At 42.4% G+C, this 17,808-nt stretch overlaps 1 protein-coding gene and 1 pseudogene across 11 annotated transcripts in view; one reads left to right on the forward strand and one right to left on the reverse strand.

The window, feature by feature from the left end:
* Window positions 1-17,808, reverse strand: part of TRIM37 (tripartite motif containing 37) — a 171,955-nt gene that overhangs the window by 134,010 nt on the left and 20,137 nt on the right. For all 11 annotated transcript variants that reach the window (XM_070060979.1, XM_051824777.2, XM_070060977.1 and 8 more), the window contains 5 exons: window positions 17,515-17,631; window positions 10,671-10,758; window positions 6,308-6,430; window positions 3,450-3,573; window positions 107-174 (listed from right to left, as the gene is read on the reverse strand). In XM_070060979.1, the coding sequence (XP_069917080.1) occupies window positions 107-174; window positions 3,450-3,573; window positions 6,308-6,430; window positions 10,671-10,758; window positions 17,515-17,631 (520 nt within the window). The remainder of the gene's footprint in view (window positions 1-106; window positions 175-3,449; window positions 3,574-6,307; window positions 6,431-10,670; window positions 10,759-17,514; window positions 17,632-17,808) is intronic.
* LOC127484535 (small nucleolar RNA SNORA51) lies at window positions 3,771-3,893 on the forward strand (annotated as a pseudogene).

Consider the following 17,808-nt stretch of genomic DNA (forward strand, 5'->3'; position numbering starts at 1 on the left):
TTGATATCATTCAGATATTCTGGTCAAAAAAGTAAAAAACAAATAACTTTTAAAACATATGAACCAAAAAAGACAGACTTTTTCATTACATTTAATATTTCATCACCTGGTGTTCTACTTCTTGAAGTAAGGATTCCAACAGTTCTGTCTCTTGTGTTAAAGATGTCTTCTGACCTGTTTAAAAACAGAAAATCAACACTCATCTTCATTACTGGCTTAGGAATGAAATTAACTTCCACTGAACATATTATTTTTTAAAAAAACATTTATTTATTTGAAAGGCTAAGCTACAAAGAGGGAAAGGCAGAAGCATAGCATATTCAATAACAAAACTTCCTCATTACAAGCTACCCTAAAATTTTTCTAGAGATTAAAGAGGTGAAATCTACTATTACAGCAGCTTTGAAAAGAGAGCTTCAGAATCAACACTAATTAGTTTCAGATAAAACCATCAAATTCATCTAAGAAATGTATAGCATACACTGTAAGTAAAACAATTACTTTTCTATATCTTCACAATCTTTTTGAAGAAACATGCATTGCATTCAGACAATTATTCTAAAATAATTTGTCCTCCAAATTTGGCTGTGGTTTAAAAGAGGAATGTAGTTACTAGATCAGATGTTTATTTTAAATGTCAGCAAAATATCTTTAAACATACAAAGACTTATAAAAAAGAATGCCCAGAGAGGTAAACGGTCTCAAAAATCTGAAGAAAGAAAGAGAAAAAGGAACTATCATTAAAGAGATTAATAACACAGAAAAGGAAGAAAGAAGCTTCACACATTTTTTAAAAGAAAAACATGAGGCGTGCTTGCTAAATTTGATTATTTTTCTCCTAAATAACAAAAGTCTAAAGAGCTATATATCACATGAAGTTAGCATAAGTTACATCAATTTGGAGGCGTACTTGATTTAAAAAAGATATATAATAGGTGTAACTTTTATTTTTGAAACCAAAATCAGAAGCTCTTGATTCCAAAAAGTTACATGGGAGTTGAATTAAATAACCTGGGATTCAATATTATCAGAGGTAATTTCCACCATCATTACATTGATAGTGCTGAGATAATCACACTATAAGCAACACTACCACCTCCTTTAAAAAAAAAAAAAAGATTTATTTATTTACTTGAAAGGCAGAGTTACAGAGAGGCAGAGAGAGAAAGAGGTCTTACATCTGCTGGTTCACTCCGCAAATGGCCAAAACAGCTGGAGTTACACCAATTTGAAGCCAGCAGCTTCTTCTGGGTCTCCTATGCCAGTGCAGAGGCCGAAGGACTTGGGCCATCTTCTACTGCTTTCTAGGCCATAGCAGAGAGCCAGACCAGAAGCGGAGCAGCATGGACATGAACCAATACCCATATGGGATGCCAGCACTACAGGCAATGACTTCACCAGGTATGCCACAGCACCGACTCCAACACTACCACTCTTAATTTAACTTAAACATTAGTGGCAGAAATTGTGGTGTGGATAAAAGATGAATAAAGTTCCTCATAATACTAAGTAAGATTATAATAAGATGTTTTGAGAAGTCCTAGCCCTGAAAGTATTCCATTTTATCACAAAAACCATCTTTGGGATGGGCATTTGGCACAGCAGTTAGGATACTGCTTGGGATGCTTCCATCCCCTATTAGGGTGCCTGGATTTGAGTCCCAGCTCTGCTTCCCATACCAGCTTCCTGCTAATACACATGCTGGGAGGCAGCAAGTACTTGCGTCCCTGCAGCCCATGTGGGAGACATGGAATGAGTTGTAGGCTTTGGCTTATCACAGGCATTAGGAGAGTAAAAAGGTAGATGGAAAAATAGAAGATATTTCAATCTTTGTATCTGTGTGTACATATATATCTGCCTTTCAAATAAAAAATACATATGCTTTGACTATAAATGAAACAGAAAAAATTAAAAGCTATCTTTGTGGAATAGGCATTTAGCACAGAAGTCTTTCTTTTTTTTTTCTTTTTCTCAATAGATTTTATTTACTGAGAAGGCTGAGTTAGGGAGTGAGCATGAAGGGCCAGCGCTGTGGCACAACGGATAAAGCCACTGTCTGCAGTAACGGCATCCCATATGAGCACCAGTTCAAGACCCAGCTGCTCCACTTCTGATCCAGCTCTCTGCTAAGGCCTGGTAAAGCAGTAGAAGATGGCCCAAGTGTATGGGCCCCTGCACCCATGTGGGAGACCTGGAAGAAGCTCTTGGCTCCTGGCTTTGGATCAGCGCAGCTCCAGCCATTACAGCCAACTGGGAAGTGAACCAGCAGATGGGAGATCTATCTCCTTCTCTCTAACTCTACCATTCAAATAAGTAAATAAATCTTTAAAAAAATAAATAATTTAGATTTAATATGGACCTCCTAGAAACCAAAAATCAAGACTTTAAATCACTAAGAAAAAACTGAGTAGATCACCCTGAAATTTTCAAATGTTAGTTCTTCATCTTCAATGAAGATGCACTGAAAGAAATGGAACATTAGGGCCCGCGCTGTGGCTCACTAGGCTAATCCTCCGCCTTGAAGCGCCGGCACACCAGGTTCTAGTCCCGGTTGGGGCGCCGGATTCTGTCCCGGTTGCCCCTCTTCCAGGCCAGCCCTCTGCTGTGGCCCGGGAGTGCAGTGGAGGATGGCCCAAGTGCTTGGGCCCTGCACCCCATGGGAGACCAGGATAAGTCCCTGGCTCCTGCCATCGGATCAGCGCGGTGCGCCGGCCGCAGCGCGCCAGCCGCGGCAGCCATTGGAGGGTGAACCAACGGCAAAAGGAAGACTTTTCTCTCTGTCTCTCTCTCTCACTGTCTACTCTGCCTGTCAAAAAAAAAAAAAAAAAAAAGAAACATTAGTAGTGGGAATTCTGATTAATTTTTTTAAGATTTATTTTATTTGAAAGTCAGAGTTACAGAGAGAGGGGAGAGGCAAGAGAGAGAGAGAGGTTTTCCATCTGCTGGTTCACTCCCCAAGTGGCGACAACAGCTGGAGCTGCCCAGATCTGAAGCCAGGAGCCAGGAGCTTCTTCCCAGTCTTCCAAGCAGGTACAGGGGCCCAAAGAATTGGATCATCTTGTACTGCTTTCCCAGGCCATAGCAGAGAGCTGGATCAGAAGTGGAGCAGCCAGGACTCATACTGGTGCTCATATAGAAGGCTGGCACTGCAGGCGGCGGCTTTACCCTCCACACTGTAGCGCCGGCCCCTCTGACTAGATTTGAAGGAGGTAAAAAACTGCTGCCTAACAACAAAGCCTAATGGTCATTAGGATCCCATCCAAATAGCCATGAAACTTTTCTATCCAACCATCTCTAAATAAAAATCATCTGTCCAAATTGTAACATATAGTTGCCTAAAATCTCAAGGTTCCTTTTGAGCCTGTAACAATTCATCAACCTTTGCTACTCAAAGATCAAACCCTAAGGAGGCTAAAAGTACCATGTACCCCAGCAGCATAAATACTCACCCATCAACGTAATAAGCTTATTCTTCAGCTGTGTATCTAACCGTGCAATCATCATCTCAACTGAATTCCGAATTTCCCGAACACGTTCATCTTTTGCATTTCTTACAGCTTCTACGTTTCTTTCCTAGAAGATAAAACAGGCAAAAATTTTTTTTGAAATTTAAAAAGCAATAGCAAATAAACATTAATGTAACCTACTGCAATTATTCTCAAAATCAACTAATTCCCTCCTTAGAAATCAAAAGTCAAAAATATCTTTAAATTATCGAAATAGATTAGGTGCTTTAAAAATGTTGTGCATTTAAGTGAGTCAATTAAGAAAGACCCTGTGTAGGCTGTGTTCTTACACTGACTGCATAGAAAGAGGAGGCAGAGTAGAGCTTCCCCACATACACCTCAGCTCAGGCCTCGTGCCTGGTCTGTATTGTGAATGGGGGGACATGGAGTTGAAAAAAAAAAAAAAAAAAGAAAGAAAGAGAAGAAAAAGAGAGAGACCAATATGGCCAGCTCTGTGGCACAGAAGTTTAAGCCATAGCCTCTGATGCCAGCATCACATTAGCTACACGTGAGCCCTGGCCACTCCATTTCTGATCCAGGTCCCTGCTAATGTGCCTGGGAAAGCAGCAGAGAATGGGCCAAGTACTTTAGCCCTGGTCACTCAAGTGGGAAACCCAGATGAAGCTCCCAGCTCCTGGCTTCAGCCTGACCCAGCACAAGCTATTGCAGCCATTTGAGGAGTGAACCAGCAGACAGCAAATCTGTCTCTAGCTCTCTCTCTAACTCTTCCAAATAAATAAATTATAATGAAAAAAAAAATAGATCCTAAAAAGTAAACAAGGCATAATCAATTATATGACTTTTTTTTTAAATCAATAAAGATTCATAATTTCAAAAAATTATTTAGAAGGCCAGCGCCGCGGCTCAATAGGCTAATCCTCCGCCTTGTGGCGCCGGCACACCGGGTTCTAGTCCCGGTCGGGGCCCCGGATTCTGTCCCGGTTGCCCCTCTTCCAGGCCAGCTCTCTGCTGCGGCCAGGGAGTGCAGTGGAGGATGGCCCAGGTGCTTGGGCCCTGCGCCCCATGGGAGACCAGGAGAAGCACCTGGCTCCTGCCATCGGATCAGCGTGGTGAGCCGACCGCAGCGCGCCGGCCACGCCGGCCATTGGAGGGTGAACCAACGGCAAAGGAAGACCTTTCTCTCTGTCTTTCTCTCTCACTGTCCACTCTGCCTGTCCAAAAAAAAAAAAAAAAAAATTGATTTAGGTAACATGGACTACACATACTCGAAGCCCCAAATACATTCCTGATAGGATACATTTCAAAACATAAAAGTAAAGCCAGTTCACATGCTGACAAAGCCCTAAAACAAATTAAATATTTTTAAAAATCTACTGGGAGCAAAATTGACATTTTGAGGTTTGGTTTTTGTTTACAGCCCTTGTCTCTACTGTTGAGGAACAGTGTTTTTTTTTCTTATTAATTATTATTTGTTGAATTATTTACTTAGTACAAGATTAAGCTTATGATTATAAAATAAAGTATGTAATTGTAAAAATTAAAATAAAAAATACCAATGGAACAAGGGGGGAGAATAGGAGCTTGGGCAGGAAGAAAGGTAGGGGTAGGGTGCAAAGCATCACTATGCTCCTAAATCTGTAATATATGAAATACATGAAAATTGTTCATTTTATATAAAACATTTTATAAATTTACATTTCATAATAAAAACACTGTTAAAACACACACACACACACAAAAATCTTTTGAGACTGGCACTGAGGCACAGTGGGTCGACCTGCCACCTGTAACACCACATGAAAGCAATGGTTCCTGTCCCAGCTGCTCTGCTTCTGCTTTAGCACCCAGCAAAGGAACCTGGGAAAGCAGCAGATAATGGGCCACGTACCTGGGCCTCTGACACCCCTGTGGGAGAAAAGGAAGGAGCTCCTGGCTTCTGTTCTAAGTTAGAAACGGTCTACAAACTGGTTTATAACTGCCATTCTGGCAACTTTAGACAGAATATACTCCACAAGTATTTTTAGTACTTAATTATTTGAAACATCATATTTTTTCATAGATATAACATTGCAAACAATGAACAGTTTACCATAGCTATCTGAGTCATAAAAGTTCTGAAGAGTACTGATAATTATTATGGTTTCAACTCTGTAGAGTTCTAATCAGCAAATCAGAAATAACTCACTCCTTGGTAGCAGAAACACTCTCAAAAGCTGGGGACCCAAAGAATGAATAATTTAATGACTCTATAAAAAGTCAATACTGGGGCTGGCATTGTGACATAGTCAGTCAAGTCTCAGCCAGCAACACCGGCATCCCACATGGGTGCCAATTTTAGTCCTGGCTGCTCCATTTCCAACTTAGCTCCCTGCTAATGTGCCTAGGAAAGCAGAGGAGTATAGCCCAAATCCTCGGGCCTCTGCACTCATGAGGGAGACCCAGAACAAGTTCCTGGCTCCTGGCTTCAGCCCTGTCCATTGTGGCCATTTGGGGAGGGAATCAGCGGGTGGAAGATCTGTCTCTCCCTCTCCCTGTAACTGCCTTTCAAATAAAATAAATCTTCAAAAAAAAAAGTTAACACTGACTCTGTTCAGAAGTCAATTATTGAATCTGTATCAAATGGATTTCATTAACTGATACTCTGGTTTCAGTTGTGCCCCTACAGACTAAGACCTTGGATGCCAGTAGCTTGGCTAGTCTGAAATTGATGAGATTGACTATGGATGGATCCTATCAAATATTCAAATCTTGACAACATTGATTTTAACATCTAGTCAATTTGTATTATAAAATGTTATATAGTACAAAAAAGGATAATTATCTTGTAATACTAGTCTTACCACTTCTTGAACTAAGCTGATCAGTTCCATAAGACGTCGACGAAGTTTGGCAACCTCTTCATTCACTTTAGTGACGTGCTGTTCATAAATTTCTGCCAAAGGTTTAAAGGTATGCCCACCGTGCTATTTAAATTAATAAGAGCAGTTTTAGAACATTGTCATTTCTTATTTGCATTTATATTGCTTTTCAACACTCTATGAACACTAATAGAATGATAAATACTTTCAAATGAATTTTATCTTGTTAGCTACCTTTGTTTTGTTAAAAATAGCCACTGTTTGCTTAAAATCTCTTGGCCCATGTAGGAACTCCTTTAAGCTTATAAAGGAAAATTTTAACTTACCTAGATATCTCACTCATTAGGGAAAAAAACAAAATCCTCAAATCATAGCCCAAACCATTTGCCATCTTATTAACCATTCTTCCCCAGCACTGACCTTCTTTCATGTCCTCAAACTTCTTTCCAAAAGACTGTTGCAAAAGTTATTTACTTTTATTCAAAAATAATTATCCAGGGCCGGCACTGTGGCGTAACATGTTAAGTTGCCGCCTGCAGTGCCAGCATCCCATATGGGCGAAAGTTCAAATCCAGGCTGCTCCACTTCCGATCCAGTCCTCTGCTATGGCCTGGGAAAGCAGTACAAGATGGTCCAATTCTTTGGGCCCCTGCACCTGCGCTGAAGGCCTGGAAGACCCTACTGGCTACTGGCTTCGGATCAGCACAGCTCCAGCCGTTGCAGCCAACTGCCGAGTGAACCAGTGGAAGGAAGACCTGTCTCTCTCTTCCTTTCCTTCTCTGTGTAACTCTTGACTTTCAAATAAATAAATAAATATTTTAAAAAATAATAAAATAATAATTATCCTTCATATTCCTTCACCCATCTCGGCAGGTCTTAAGTCCTACTCATCCTTTGGATCTTAACTCAGTCTTACAGGGTCAGCCTCTCAGGTCTCTTTATTTATTCCTAAAATTTACCACATCACTTAAATGTATAATTGCCTGTTATCTGTCTTGCTCATCACCAAATCTTCAGTTGCTGGCACAATTTAAAAATTAGAAAGATATCTGGGCCGGCGCCGTGGCTCAATAGGCTAATCCTCCACCTTGCGGCGCCGGCACACCAGGTTCTAGTCCCGGTCGGGGCGCCGGATTCTGTCCCGGTTGCCCCTCTTCCAGGCCAGCTCTCTGCTATGGCCAGGGAGTGCAGTGGAGGATGGCCCAGGTGCTTGGGCCCTGCACCCCATGGGAGACCAGGAAAAGCACCTGGCTCCTGGCTCCTGCCATCGGATCAGCGCGGTGCGCCGGCTGCAGCGGTGGCCATTGGAGGGTGAACCAACGGCAAAAGGAAGACCTTTCTCTCTCTGTCTCTCTCTCTCTCACTGTCCACTCTGCCTGTCAAAAATAAAAAAAAAAATAAATAAAAAAAAAAAAATTAGAAAGATATCTGAGGAAAATTCCAGTTGCATAATTAGCAGCAGCAACAAATCTACTTCTCATCCACAAAAAGTTACTTGTAGAGAAATAAACCTTGCAAATCCAGATGCATTCAGCTCAGAGAACAATTTCTGAATCTACGAACCGAAAGTCAGTTTGCTATCCAATTTTGGTACTGTAATTTAAAACTCTCTGAAAGGATACATAAAACTAATAAACTTTTATTACAAGAAACTTCTTATAACAGGTAAGTTCTTATTAGAATTGTATTTTTTAGCCAAAGCACCCCACAGTAGTTCACAAAAGAAAAAAGAGAGAGATTTTTCCATGTTCTCCTAAACAATGTGTCCAGGGGCCTGTGCTGTGGCATAGTGGGTAAAGTCACCACCTACAGTGTTGGCATCCCATATGGGCACTGGTTTGAGATCCAGCTGCTCCACTTCCGATCCAGATCTCTGCTATGGCCTGGGAAAGCAGAAGATGGCCCAACTGCATGGGCTCCTGCACCCACATGGGAGACCTGGAAGAAGCTCCAGGCTCTTGGCTTCAGATCACCCAACTCCAGCCATTGCGACCATCTGGGGAGTGAACCACTGGATGGAAGACCTCTTTCTCTCTCTCTCTCTTTCTCTTTCTCTCTCTCTCTCTCTATCTCCACCTTATAAATAAATACATCTTAAAAAAAAAAAAAAAAAAGAATGTGTCCATTGTCTCTTACAAAACATAATCTATTTAAGTATTAAACTGTAGGAACCTAATTTTTTCTAGTCAGTACATAAGTATTCAAGTTAGAACAGAAAACGCTCTTTTAACCTAGCTTTACCTAACAAATTTGGCCTGCTAGCTTTCTCTGTAAAACATGGTGATTGGCCGGCGCTGCGGCTCAACAGGCTAATCCTCTGCCTTGCGGCACCAGCACACCAGGTTCTAGTCCCAGTCAGGGCACCGGATTCTGTCCTGGTTGCCCCTCTTCCAGGCCAGCTCTCTGCTGTGGCCCAGGAGTGCAGTGGAGGATGGCCCAATTGCTTGGACCCTACACCTGCATGGGAGACCAGGAGAAGCACCTGGCTTCGGCCATCGGATCAGTGTGGTGCGCCGGCCGCGGTATGCCAGTCGCGGCGGCCATTGGAGGGTGAACCAATGGCAAAGGAACCTTTCTGTCTGTCTCTCTCTCTCACTATCCACTCTGCCTGTCAAAAAAAAAAAAAAAAAAAAAATGGTGATTGATACCCAGACAATGATTAATTCTCATGGCTAACAAGCAATTCTAGATACCTAACCACTTTTGCTCTATCAATTATTCTCATTAACAATCTACTGAGGTTACTGTGAACCAACTGTAGTCATCATCATAGATGAATAATTTAGCTAAATATTAACACTAGAACACAATTATAAAATGAAATGCTGATTCTAGAAACCCTAACTTAAATGATTTAGACTTGATAAAGGCAGGCTTGCTAAAAATCTGTTTTGGGGGGCTGGCGTTGCAGCATAGCAGGTGAAGCTGCCACCTGCAGCGCCGGCATCCCATGTGGGTGCCAGTTCGAGGCCCAGCTGCTCCACTTCTGATTCAGCTCTCTGTTGTGGCCTGGGAAGGCGATGGAAGATGGCCCAAGTCCTTGGGCCCCTGTACCCATGTGGAAGACCTGGAAGAAGTTCCTGGCTTCGGATTGGCACAGCTCTGGCTGTTCCGGCTATCTGGGGAGTCAACCAGCGGATGGAAGACCTCTATCTTTCTCACTCTCTGCCTCTCCTCTCTGTGTAACTTTTTTTTTTTTTTTTTTTGACAGGTAGAGCTATAGACAGTGAGAGAGAGACAGAGAGAAAGGTCTTCCTTCCGTTGATTCATTCCCCAAATGGCCGCCGCAGCTGGCGTTGTACCGATCCGAAACCAGGAGCCAGGTGCTTCCTCCTGGTCTCCCAAGCGGGTACAGGGGCCCAAACAGTTGGGCCATCCTCCGCTGCCCTCCAGGGCCACAGCAGAGAGCTGGACTGGAAGACGAGCAACCGGGACTAGAACCCAGCACCCATATGGGATGCCGGTGCTGCAGGTGGAGGATTAACCAAGTCAGCCACGGTGCCGGCCCCTAACTGTGACTTTCAAGTAAAATAAATAAATCTTTTAAAAAAAAATCTGTTTTGGAATTTAACTGAAAAAATCAACTAAAACAGTGAAAAAGAGTCTTTTTAAAAAAATATAGGTATTACACTAACATTGCTTCAAAAGTGTCTAAGTTCTTGTTCTAGTTCAAAAAAGATCCCAAAACTAGAAATCAAGGCCAGTCTATCAGATCAAATGACCTTTAACCAAATAAAAGACTTTGATCTTACAACAGGATAAAATATCTAAATAAAAGGTTTAAATCCTATGTCAAACATCTCCACCAAAGAGGTTCTTTTGGACTAAGAGAAGATATAACAGCTTGAGTAAGGTCTCTTTAGAGCAGACACATTATTATTATCATCGTAAAAAAAAGTACATTGATACTATTTTCTACCTAAATCTAACATGATTTAAATCCTTCTAACTAATATACTAACTAAAAAGAATATACTGGGTCGGCGCCGCGGCTCAACAGGCTAATCCTCCGCCTTGTGGCCCAGCACACGGGTTCTAGTTCCGGTCGGGGCGCCAGATTCTGTCCCGGTTGCCCCTCTTCCAGGCCAGCTCTCTGCTGTGGCCAGGGAGTGCAGTGGAGGATGGCCCAAGAGCTTGGGCTCTGCACCCGCATGGGAGACCAGGATAAGTACCTGGCTCCTGCCATCGGATCAGCGCGGTACGCCGGCCACAGCGGCCATTGGAGGGTGAACCAACGGCAAAGGAAGACCTTTCTCTCTGTCTTTCTCTCTCACTGTCCACTCTGCCTGTCAAAAAAAAAAAAAAAAAAAAAAAAAAAAGAATATACTGAATTTGTTCCACTCACCATTCCTCCCCAAAGTGCACACTGATGGCAGATACACTTCTTACAAGTCCAGCAAAATACGCTAAGTTTCTCATGGTGATTTTCACACCTATACATTATGAAAAGAAAGTAGTTATAAATTAATTAAAATTAAAACAATTACCTCAACAAATTCCTAAAGCCGGTCAGTTAAGTTTACATGTCTAGAAAACATAAACGGTATTCCATGGCTTCCATGAATTAATCTAAAGAATTACACATGGACAAAACTTTGTGAAGTATTAATTTTAATTAATCCAGACCTTATAAACCATACAAAATCCAGATTCATTTGTAACTAACATACAAATGTGAATATAGCAGAATTTCCTAGCGTCACTACAGATGATAAATTCTATAACATTAATTAAGTGCTTAATTATCAGACTGATTACATGTCGATACCTACCGAGCATGTGTGCATGCACCAATGCCTTTACTGCTGTAGGCAATGAAAACAATAACCAGGACACATGATTAACTGCGCAACAGAATACTGAATCCTCATGAGAAGTGAACAACTCAATCTTAAATTTTCTCTTGAACTAGGTAATATATGCAAAACAATAAAGTTGAACTCAGCATGAATTCAAGGTCCTTTTCCCCACCTAAAAAATATTCCCATGTGGAGGCCTTACTGAACAATCTGACACTATTTGGAAATGAGGCCTTTAAGGAAGATCAAGCAGGTCACAGGGTTGGAACTTAAATCCAACATACGTGTCCTTAAAAGACATCAAGACTACAGGTGCCCACAGTAAAGGCCATTGGAAAACTGGGCAAGAAGGCAGCCATCTAAGAAGGAAAGAGGTCTCACCAGAAACCAACCCTGTCAGCACCTTAGACTCACAGCCTTTAGAACTGTGAGAAAAAAATTTTCTATTATTTAAACCACCTGTCAGTGACGTTGTTATCCCTAGCAGACTAATACAGACCCTTGCTTTATATTTTATTTTTTAAAATGAATTCAAATTATATCAAAGACATAAATGTAAAATCAAGAACGATAAAACTCTTAAGAGGAAAGCGGCCGGCGCCGCCATAGCTCAATAGGCTAATCCTCCGCCTGCAGCGCCGGCACACCGGATTCTGTCCCGGTTGCTCCTCTTCCAGTCCAGCTCTCTGCTGTGGCCCAGGAGTGCAGTGGGGGATGGCCCAAGAGCTTGGGCGCTGCACCTGCATGGGAGACCAGGAAAAGCACCTGGCTCCTGGCTTCGGATCAGCACGGTGCGCCGGCCATAGCGGCCATTGGGGGGTGAACCAACGGAAAAAAGGAAGACCTTTCTCTCTGTCTCTCTCTCTCTCACTGTCCACTCTGCCTGTCAAAAAAAAAAAAAAAAAAAGAAAGAAAGAAAAAAAGAAAAAAAAAAGAAAGCACTGGGTGGGGCCGGTGCTGTGGCGCAGCAGGTTAACGCCTTGGCATGAGGCGCTGGCATCCCATGTGGGCACTGGTTCTAGCCATGGCTGCTCCACTTCTCATCCAGCTCTCCACTATGGCCTGGGATTGCGGTGGAGGATGGCCTAAGTCCTTGGGCACCTGCACCCGCGTGGGTGGCCCGGAGGAGGCTCCTGGCTCCGGATTGGCACAGCTCTGGCCATTGCGGCCAGTTGGGGAGTGAACCATCGGATGAAAGATCTCTCTCTCTCTCTGCCTGCCTCTCCTCTCTGTGTGGCTCTGACTTTCAAATGAATAAATAAATCTTTTTTTTTTTTTTAGATTTATTTTTATTTTTTACTTGAGAATCAGAGTCACACAGAGAGAGGAGAGGCAGAGAGAGAGAGGTCTTCCATCGCTGTTCACTCCCCAGTTGGCCGCACCGGCCAGAACTGCGCCAATACGAAGCCAGGAGCCAGGAGCCTCCTACAGATCTCCCACGCAGGTACAGGGCCCAAGGGCTTGGGCCATCCTCCACTGCCCTCCCAGGCCACAGCAGAGAACTGGATCGGAAGTGGAGCAGCTGGGACTAGAACCAGCTCCCACATGGGATGCCGACGCTTCAGGCCAGGGCGTTACCCTGCTGTGCCACAGTGCTGGCCCCTGAATAAATAAATCTTAAAAAAAAAAAAAAAAAAAAAAAGGAAAGCACTGGGTTAAAGCTTCATGACACTGAAGTTAACAGTGATTTCTTGGATATAGTAGCAAAAGCTCTGGCAATAATAAGTAAAAATAGACAAATTGAACTGCATCAAAATTAAAAACTTAGACATATTGAGTCACAATAAATAGGGTGAAAAAAGTAACCTATGGGAAGAAAAAAAATTGCAAATCATGCATCTGTTAAGGGGTTAACATCCAGAATATATAAAGGATTGCCATAGCTCAAATAAAAAAACATTTTAGGGGCCAGAGCTGTGGTACAGGTTAAGCTGCTGCCTGTAAAATCACCAACCCACAAGGGTGCTGGTCACAGCTGCTCTACTTCCCATCCAGCTCCTGGTGAATGCACCTGGGAAAGCAGAGGAAGATGACGCAAGTGCTTGGGCCCCTCCCACCCACATGGTAGACGCGAAAGCAGCTCTTGGCTTCAGGTTGGCCTAGCTCTGGCCAATGTAGCCATCGGGGAGTGAATCAGCAGATGGAAAATCTCACTTTCCTCCTCTCTATAATTCTGCCTTTCAAACAAAAAAATCCTTAAAAAAATTTTTTTAAATCCCAATTTAAAACTGGGCAAAGGACTTGAATACACATTTCTCCAAAAGATATACAAGTAGCAAACAAACATAAAAAAGATATTTGTCATCAATAAGCATTAGGGAAATCTAAGTCAAAACTTCATACCCATTAAGACAGCTGTTATCAAAAAGATAAAAAACATGGGGCCAGCACTGTGGCATAGAGGGTAAAGCTGCTGCCTGCAGTGCTGGTATCCCATATGGGCACCAGTTTGAGTCCCAGATGCTCCACCTCATGGGAGACCCGGAAGAGGTTCCTGACTCCTGGCTTCGGATCAGCCCAGCTCTGGCCATCTAGAAAGTGAACCAGCGATGGAAGACATATCTCTCTCTCTGCCTCTGCCTCTGCAACTCTTTCAAATAAATAAATTGATTAATTCTTAAAACAAACAAACAAAAAGACAAAAAAATACTGGCCAGGATGAGAATGTGGAACCCTTGTGAACTATGGATGGAATGACAACATTATATAGACACTGAATAATACAGATTCAAAAAAACAAAAAATATGATACTATGATCTTTTTGGTTAAAGATTTATTTATTTTACTTGAAAGTCACAGTTACACAGAGAGAGGAGAGTCACAGAGAGAGAAAGAGAAAGAAAGAGAAAGAAAGAGAGAGAGAGGGAGGGAGGGAGGGAGGGAGGGAGATGAAAGGAGGGGGAGGGAGAGAAAGAGAGGTCTTCCAACCGCTGGTCCACTCCCCAGACAGCCGCAACAATTGGAGCTGAGCTGATCCAAAGCCAGGAGCCAGAAGCTTCTTCCAGGTCCCCCATGCAGGTGCAGGGGCCAAAGGACTTGGGCCATCCTCTACTGCTTTCCCAGGCCACAGAAGAGAGCTGGATAGGAAGCGGAGCAGCCGGGTCTAGAACCGGAACCCACTTGGGATGCCGGTCCTAAAGGTGGCAGCCTTACCCACTATACCACAGCGCCGGCCCCTATCCCATGATCTTGTAATTCCACTTCTGGATATACATCTAAAAGAACTCAAAGTATAGTCTCAAAGACATAAATACTCATGTTCATAACAGCATTATTCACAACAGAATTCAAATGTTCATTGACAGATGAATGGAAAAAAAATGTGGTGGACACATACAATGAAATATTATTCAGCATGAAAAAGGAAGAAAATTCTGACACGCACCATTAGAGCATTATGCTAAGTGTATAATTCTACTTAAATGAAGTATCTAGTGCAAACTCACAGAAACAGAAATCACAGTGGTTGAAGTGAAGGGCTGGTGGGACAAGAAACTATTCACTTGTTTAATGGGTATAGTTTCAGATCTCCAAACTGAAAAAGTTCTGGGGACATATTTAACACTATAGAACTGTACTTAAAAATGGCTGGGGGCCAGCGCTGTGGCTCAATAGGCTAAGCCGGCAGCCCGGGTTCTAGTTCGGGTCAGGGCGCCGGATTCTGTCCCAGTTGCTCCTATTCCAGGCCAGCCCTCTGCTATGGCCCGGGAGTGCAGTGGAGGATGGCCCAAGTCCTTGGGCCCTGCACCTGCATGGGAGACCAGGAGAACCACCTGGCTCCTGGCTTCGGATCAGCATGGTGCACCAGCCGCAGCGTACCAGCCGCGGCGGCCATTATGGGGTGAACCAACGGAAAAGGAAGACCTTTCTGTCTCTCTCACTGTCCACTCTGCCTGTCCGAAAAAAAAAAAATGGCTGGGGCAGTGCTGTGGCATAGCAGGTAAAAGCTGCCACCTGCAGTGCCAGCATCCCATGTGGGTGCCAGTTCAAGTCCTGATTGCTCCACTTCTGATCCAGCTCTCTGCTATGACCTGGGAAGACAGTGGAAGAAGGCCCAAGTCCTTGGGCCCTTGCTCCCACATGGGAGACCTGGAAGAAGCTCCTGGCTCCGGATCAGCCCAGCTCCGGCCATTGCAGCTATCTGGGCAGTAGGCCAGTAGATGGAAGACCTCTCTCTCTCTCTTCCTCTGTAACTCCGCCTTTCAGATAAATAAATAAATCTTTTAAAAAATGGTTAAGGTAAATTTTATATTATGGTTTGAAAAAAATTTTTTAACTAAGTTTTGTCTTGCCTATAAAGCAGACACATTCTTGCATCTTTCAAAAACTGGTTAAGTTGCCACTTAGGACAACCAAATCCCATATCAGAGTGCCTGATTTTAGTCCTGGATCTTCCCCTTCCAATCCAGCTTCCTGCTAATGTGCACCTTGCCCCAAGTACTTGAGTTCTTGCACCCATATGGGAGACTCAGATTGCAGTCCAGGCTCCTGGCTGTTATAGGCATTTGGAGAGAGAACCAGCAGAATGAAGCTTTATCTGTATCTTTCCCTTTCAAATAAAAAGAAAATATTTTTAAAAAAGCACTTCACGTTTGAAGGGCTTGCACTAGGCTCAGACAAAATAGGTAAATAGGTCTATACTGTATATTTCTGATTCATATGTAATCTTAATTTCAAATAGGAAATTAATAACAGTTATAACAGGACATTAGATGTCTGAAAGCTCATTTAGCAAGATTTCCAAACCACCAAGTTTATAATATGGCTTTTACAATGTAGAAATTCACCAGAAAAATTCTTAAAATCTGTGGCCTCTAGGTACTTTCAGCAGATTAGCAAACTGTAGCAGTTTCATTCCTTTCAAGACAGAATCTAATAAAAGCCCAACAAGAGGTAAAGGGCTTTTCCAAACAGGTAATGTTTCTCTACATGGCAGAAATCATTCAGTGTTCATCTATCAAACGTGTTACTCTAAGGACCAGGGTTGTGGCATAGTAGGCAAAGCTGCTGCCTGTAACAGTGGCATCCCATAAGACTGCTAGTTCAAGTCCTGGCTGCTCCTCTTCCAGACCAGCTCTCAGTTAATACACCTGGGACACCACGAAAGACAGCGCAAGTGCTTGGGCTCCTACACCCACATGGGAGACCTAGATGAGGTACAAAACTCCTAGCTCCTGGCTTCAGTCTGGCTCAACCATTTAGGGAGTGAACCAGTGGATGGAAGATCTGTGTCTCCCTCTCCCTAGAATTCTGCCTTTCAAATAAATAAAATAAATCTTTAAGAAGTTCTATAAAAAAAAAAAAAAAAAAAAGACTGAATTGTGATTTAATCATTATTTTGGTTGAGACCCTAGAAGTAACAGGAAATCTTAAGAGCCCTGTTTAACTAGTATAGTAGTGGAAATAACAGTCTTATTTCTGATTATGTATTAGTGTGTTAAGTCTCTTTCATTCTTAGAGTTCTATTTCTTCAACACAATGATGAATATATAGATTGTTTTCTAATAACCCCTAAAGTCCTAACCTCTTGTTTTAGCATGTTGTAAATAGACAGAAACAGATATGACTTTATTTCTAAACACTCAAGAGTACTGGAACCTCCTCTAATTCAACTGTTATATTATTGCCAGACAGTGAAGCCCTGCAAATAATCATACTGTAGCTTCTTTCCCTGTAAAATTACTACCACTTCACTAAGTCTTCCTTTATCTGCTCCCCACAACCACCCTTATTACATGATAAATCTTCAATCACTGTCCCCCAAAGATTTTGCTTCCCTGGATGTTCCCCAAAATGACTGAACATTGTATTATCAGTCTGTCCACCATTAAACAGTGAAGCAGAAATCATTATCTCATTTTCCTTGGTATCATCATAAATTACCACAGTACTTTGTGTGTCCCATGTGTGTACACAAAAAATAAACATTGTTAAAAATTAAAAACTATGGGGACTGGTGCTGCAGCATAGTGGGCTAAGCCTCCACCTGCGGCGCCAGCATCCCATATAGGTGATGGTTTGTATCCCAGCTGCTCCTCTTCCTATCCAACTCTCTGCTATGGCCTGCGGAAAGTAGTAAAAAATGGCCTAAGTGCTTAGGGCCCTGCACCAGGTGTGAGACCCAGGAAAAGCATCTGGCTCCTGGCTTTGGATCAGCCCAGCTCTGGCCATTGCAGCTATTTGAGGAATGAATCAGAGATGGAAGACTTTTTCTCTCTGTTTCCCTCAATCTATAACTCTACCTCCCAAATAAATTAATCTTTAATAAACAAAAACTATGTTAGTAATATATTACTAACTTACAAATAAAAGGAAAATGCCATTATAGTGCCATTAAAATAATGTATGGTAAAACCCATTAAATACTGATCAAAAAACTGAGGACATACTTGTCCTTTTCATTTTCTTCATGTTTGGTGAGACTGCAGAGTTGAAGAGTATCAAGCTGTTGTGTGACTTCTTCAGCCCAACGACAGTTTACCAGTTCTCGCAGCTGGAGTGGAGCACTGAGGAGAAAATCCATGTATACATTTTAACTTGAAATTATTCTTTAAAATAAACACACTCCTCAAAATATAGCTCATAATCAGACTCATACAACATTGTTAAAATAACAAAGTTATAATGAAAAGAATGATTTACAACTTATTTTTACATTACTAACTCACAAAAAAAAGTGAACA

Source organism: Oryctolagus cuniculus, chromosome 17, assembly GCF_964237555.1.
Source record: "Oryctolagus cuniculus chromosome 17, mOryCun1.1, whole genome shotgun sequence".
Taxonomy (NCBI): Eukaryota; Metazoa; Chordata; class Mammalia; order Lagomorpha; family Leporidae; genus Oryctolagus; species Oryctolagus cuniculus.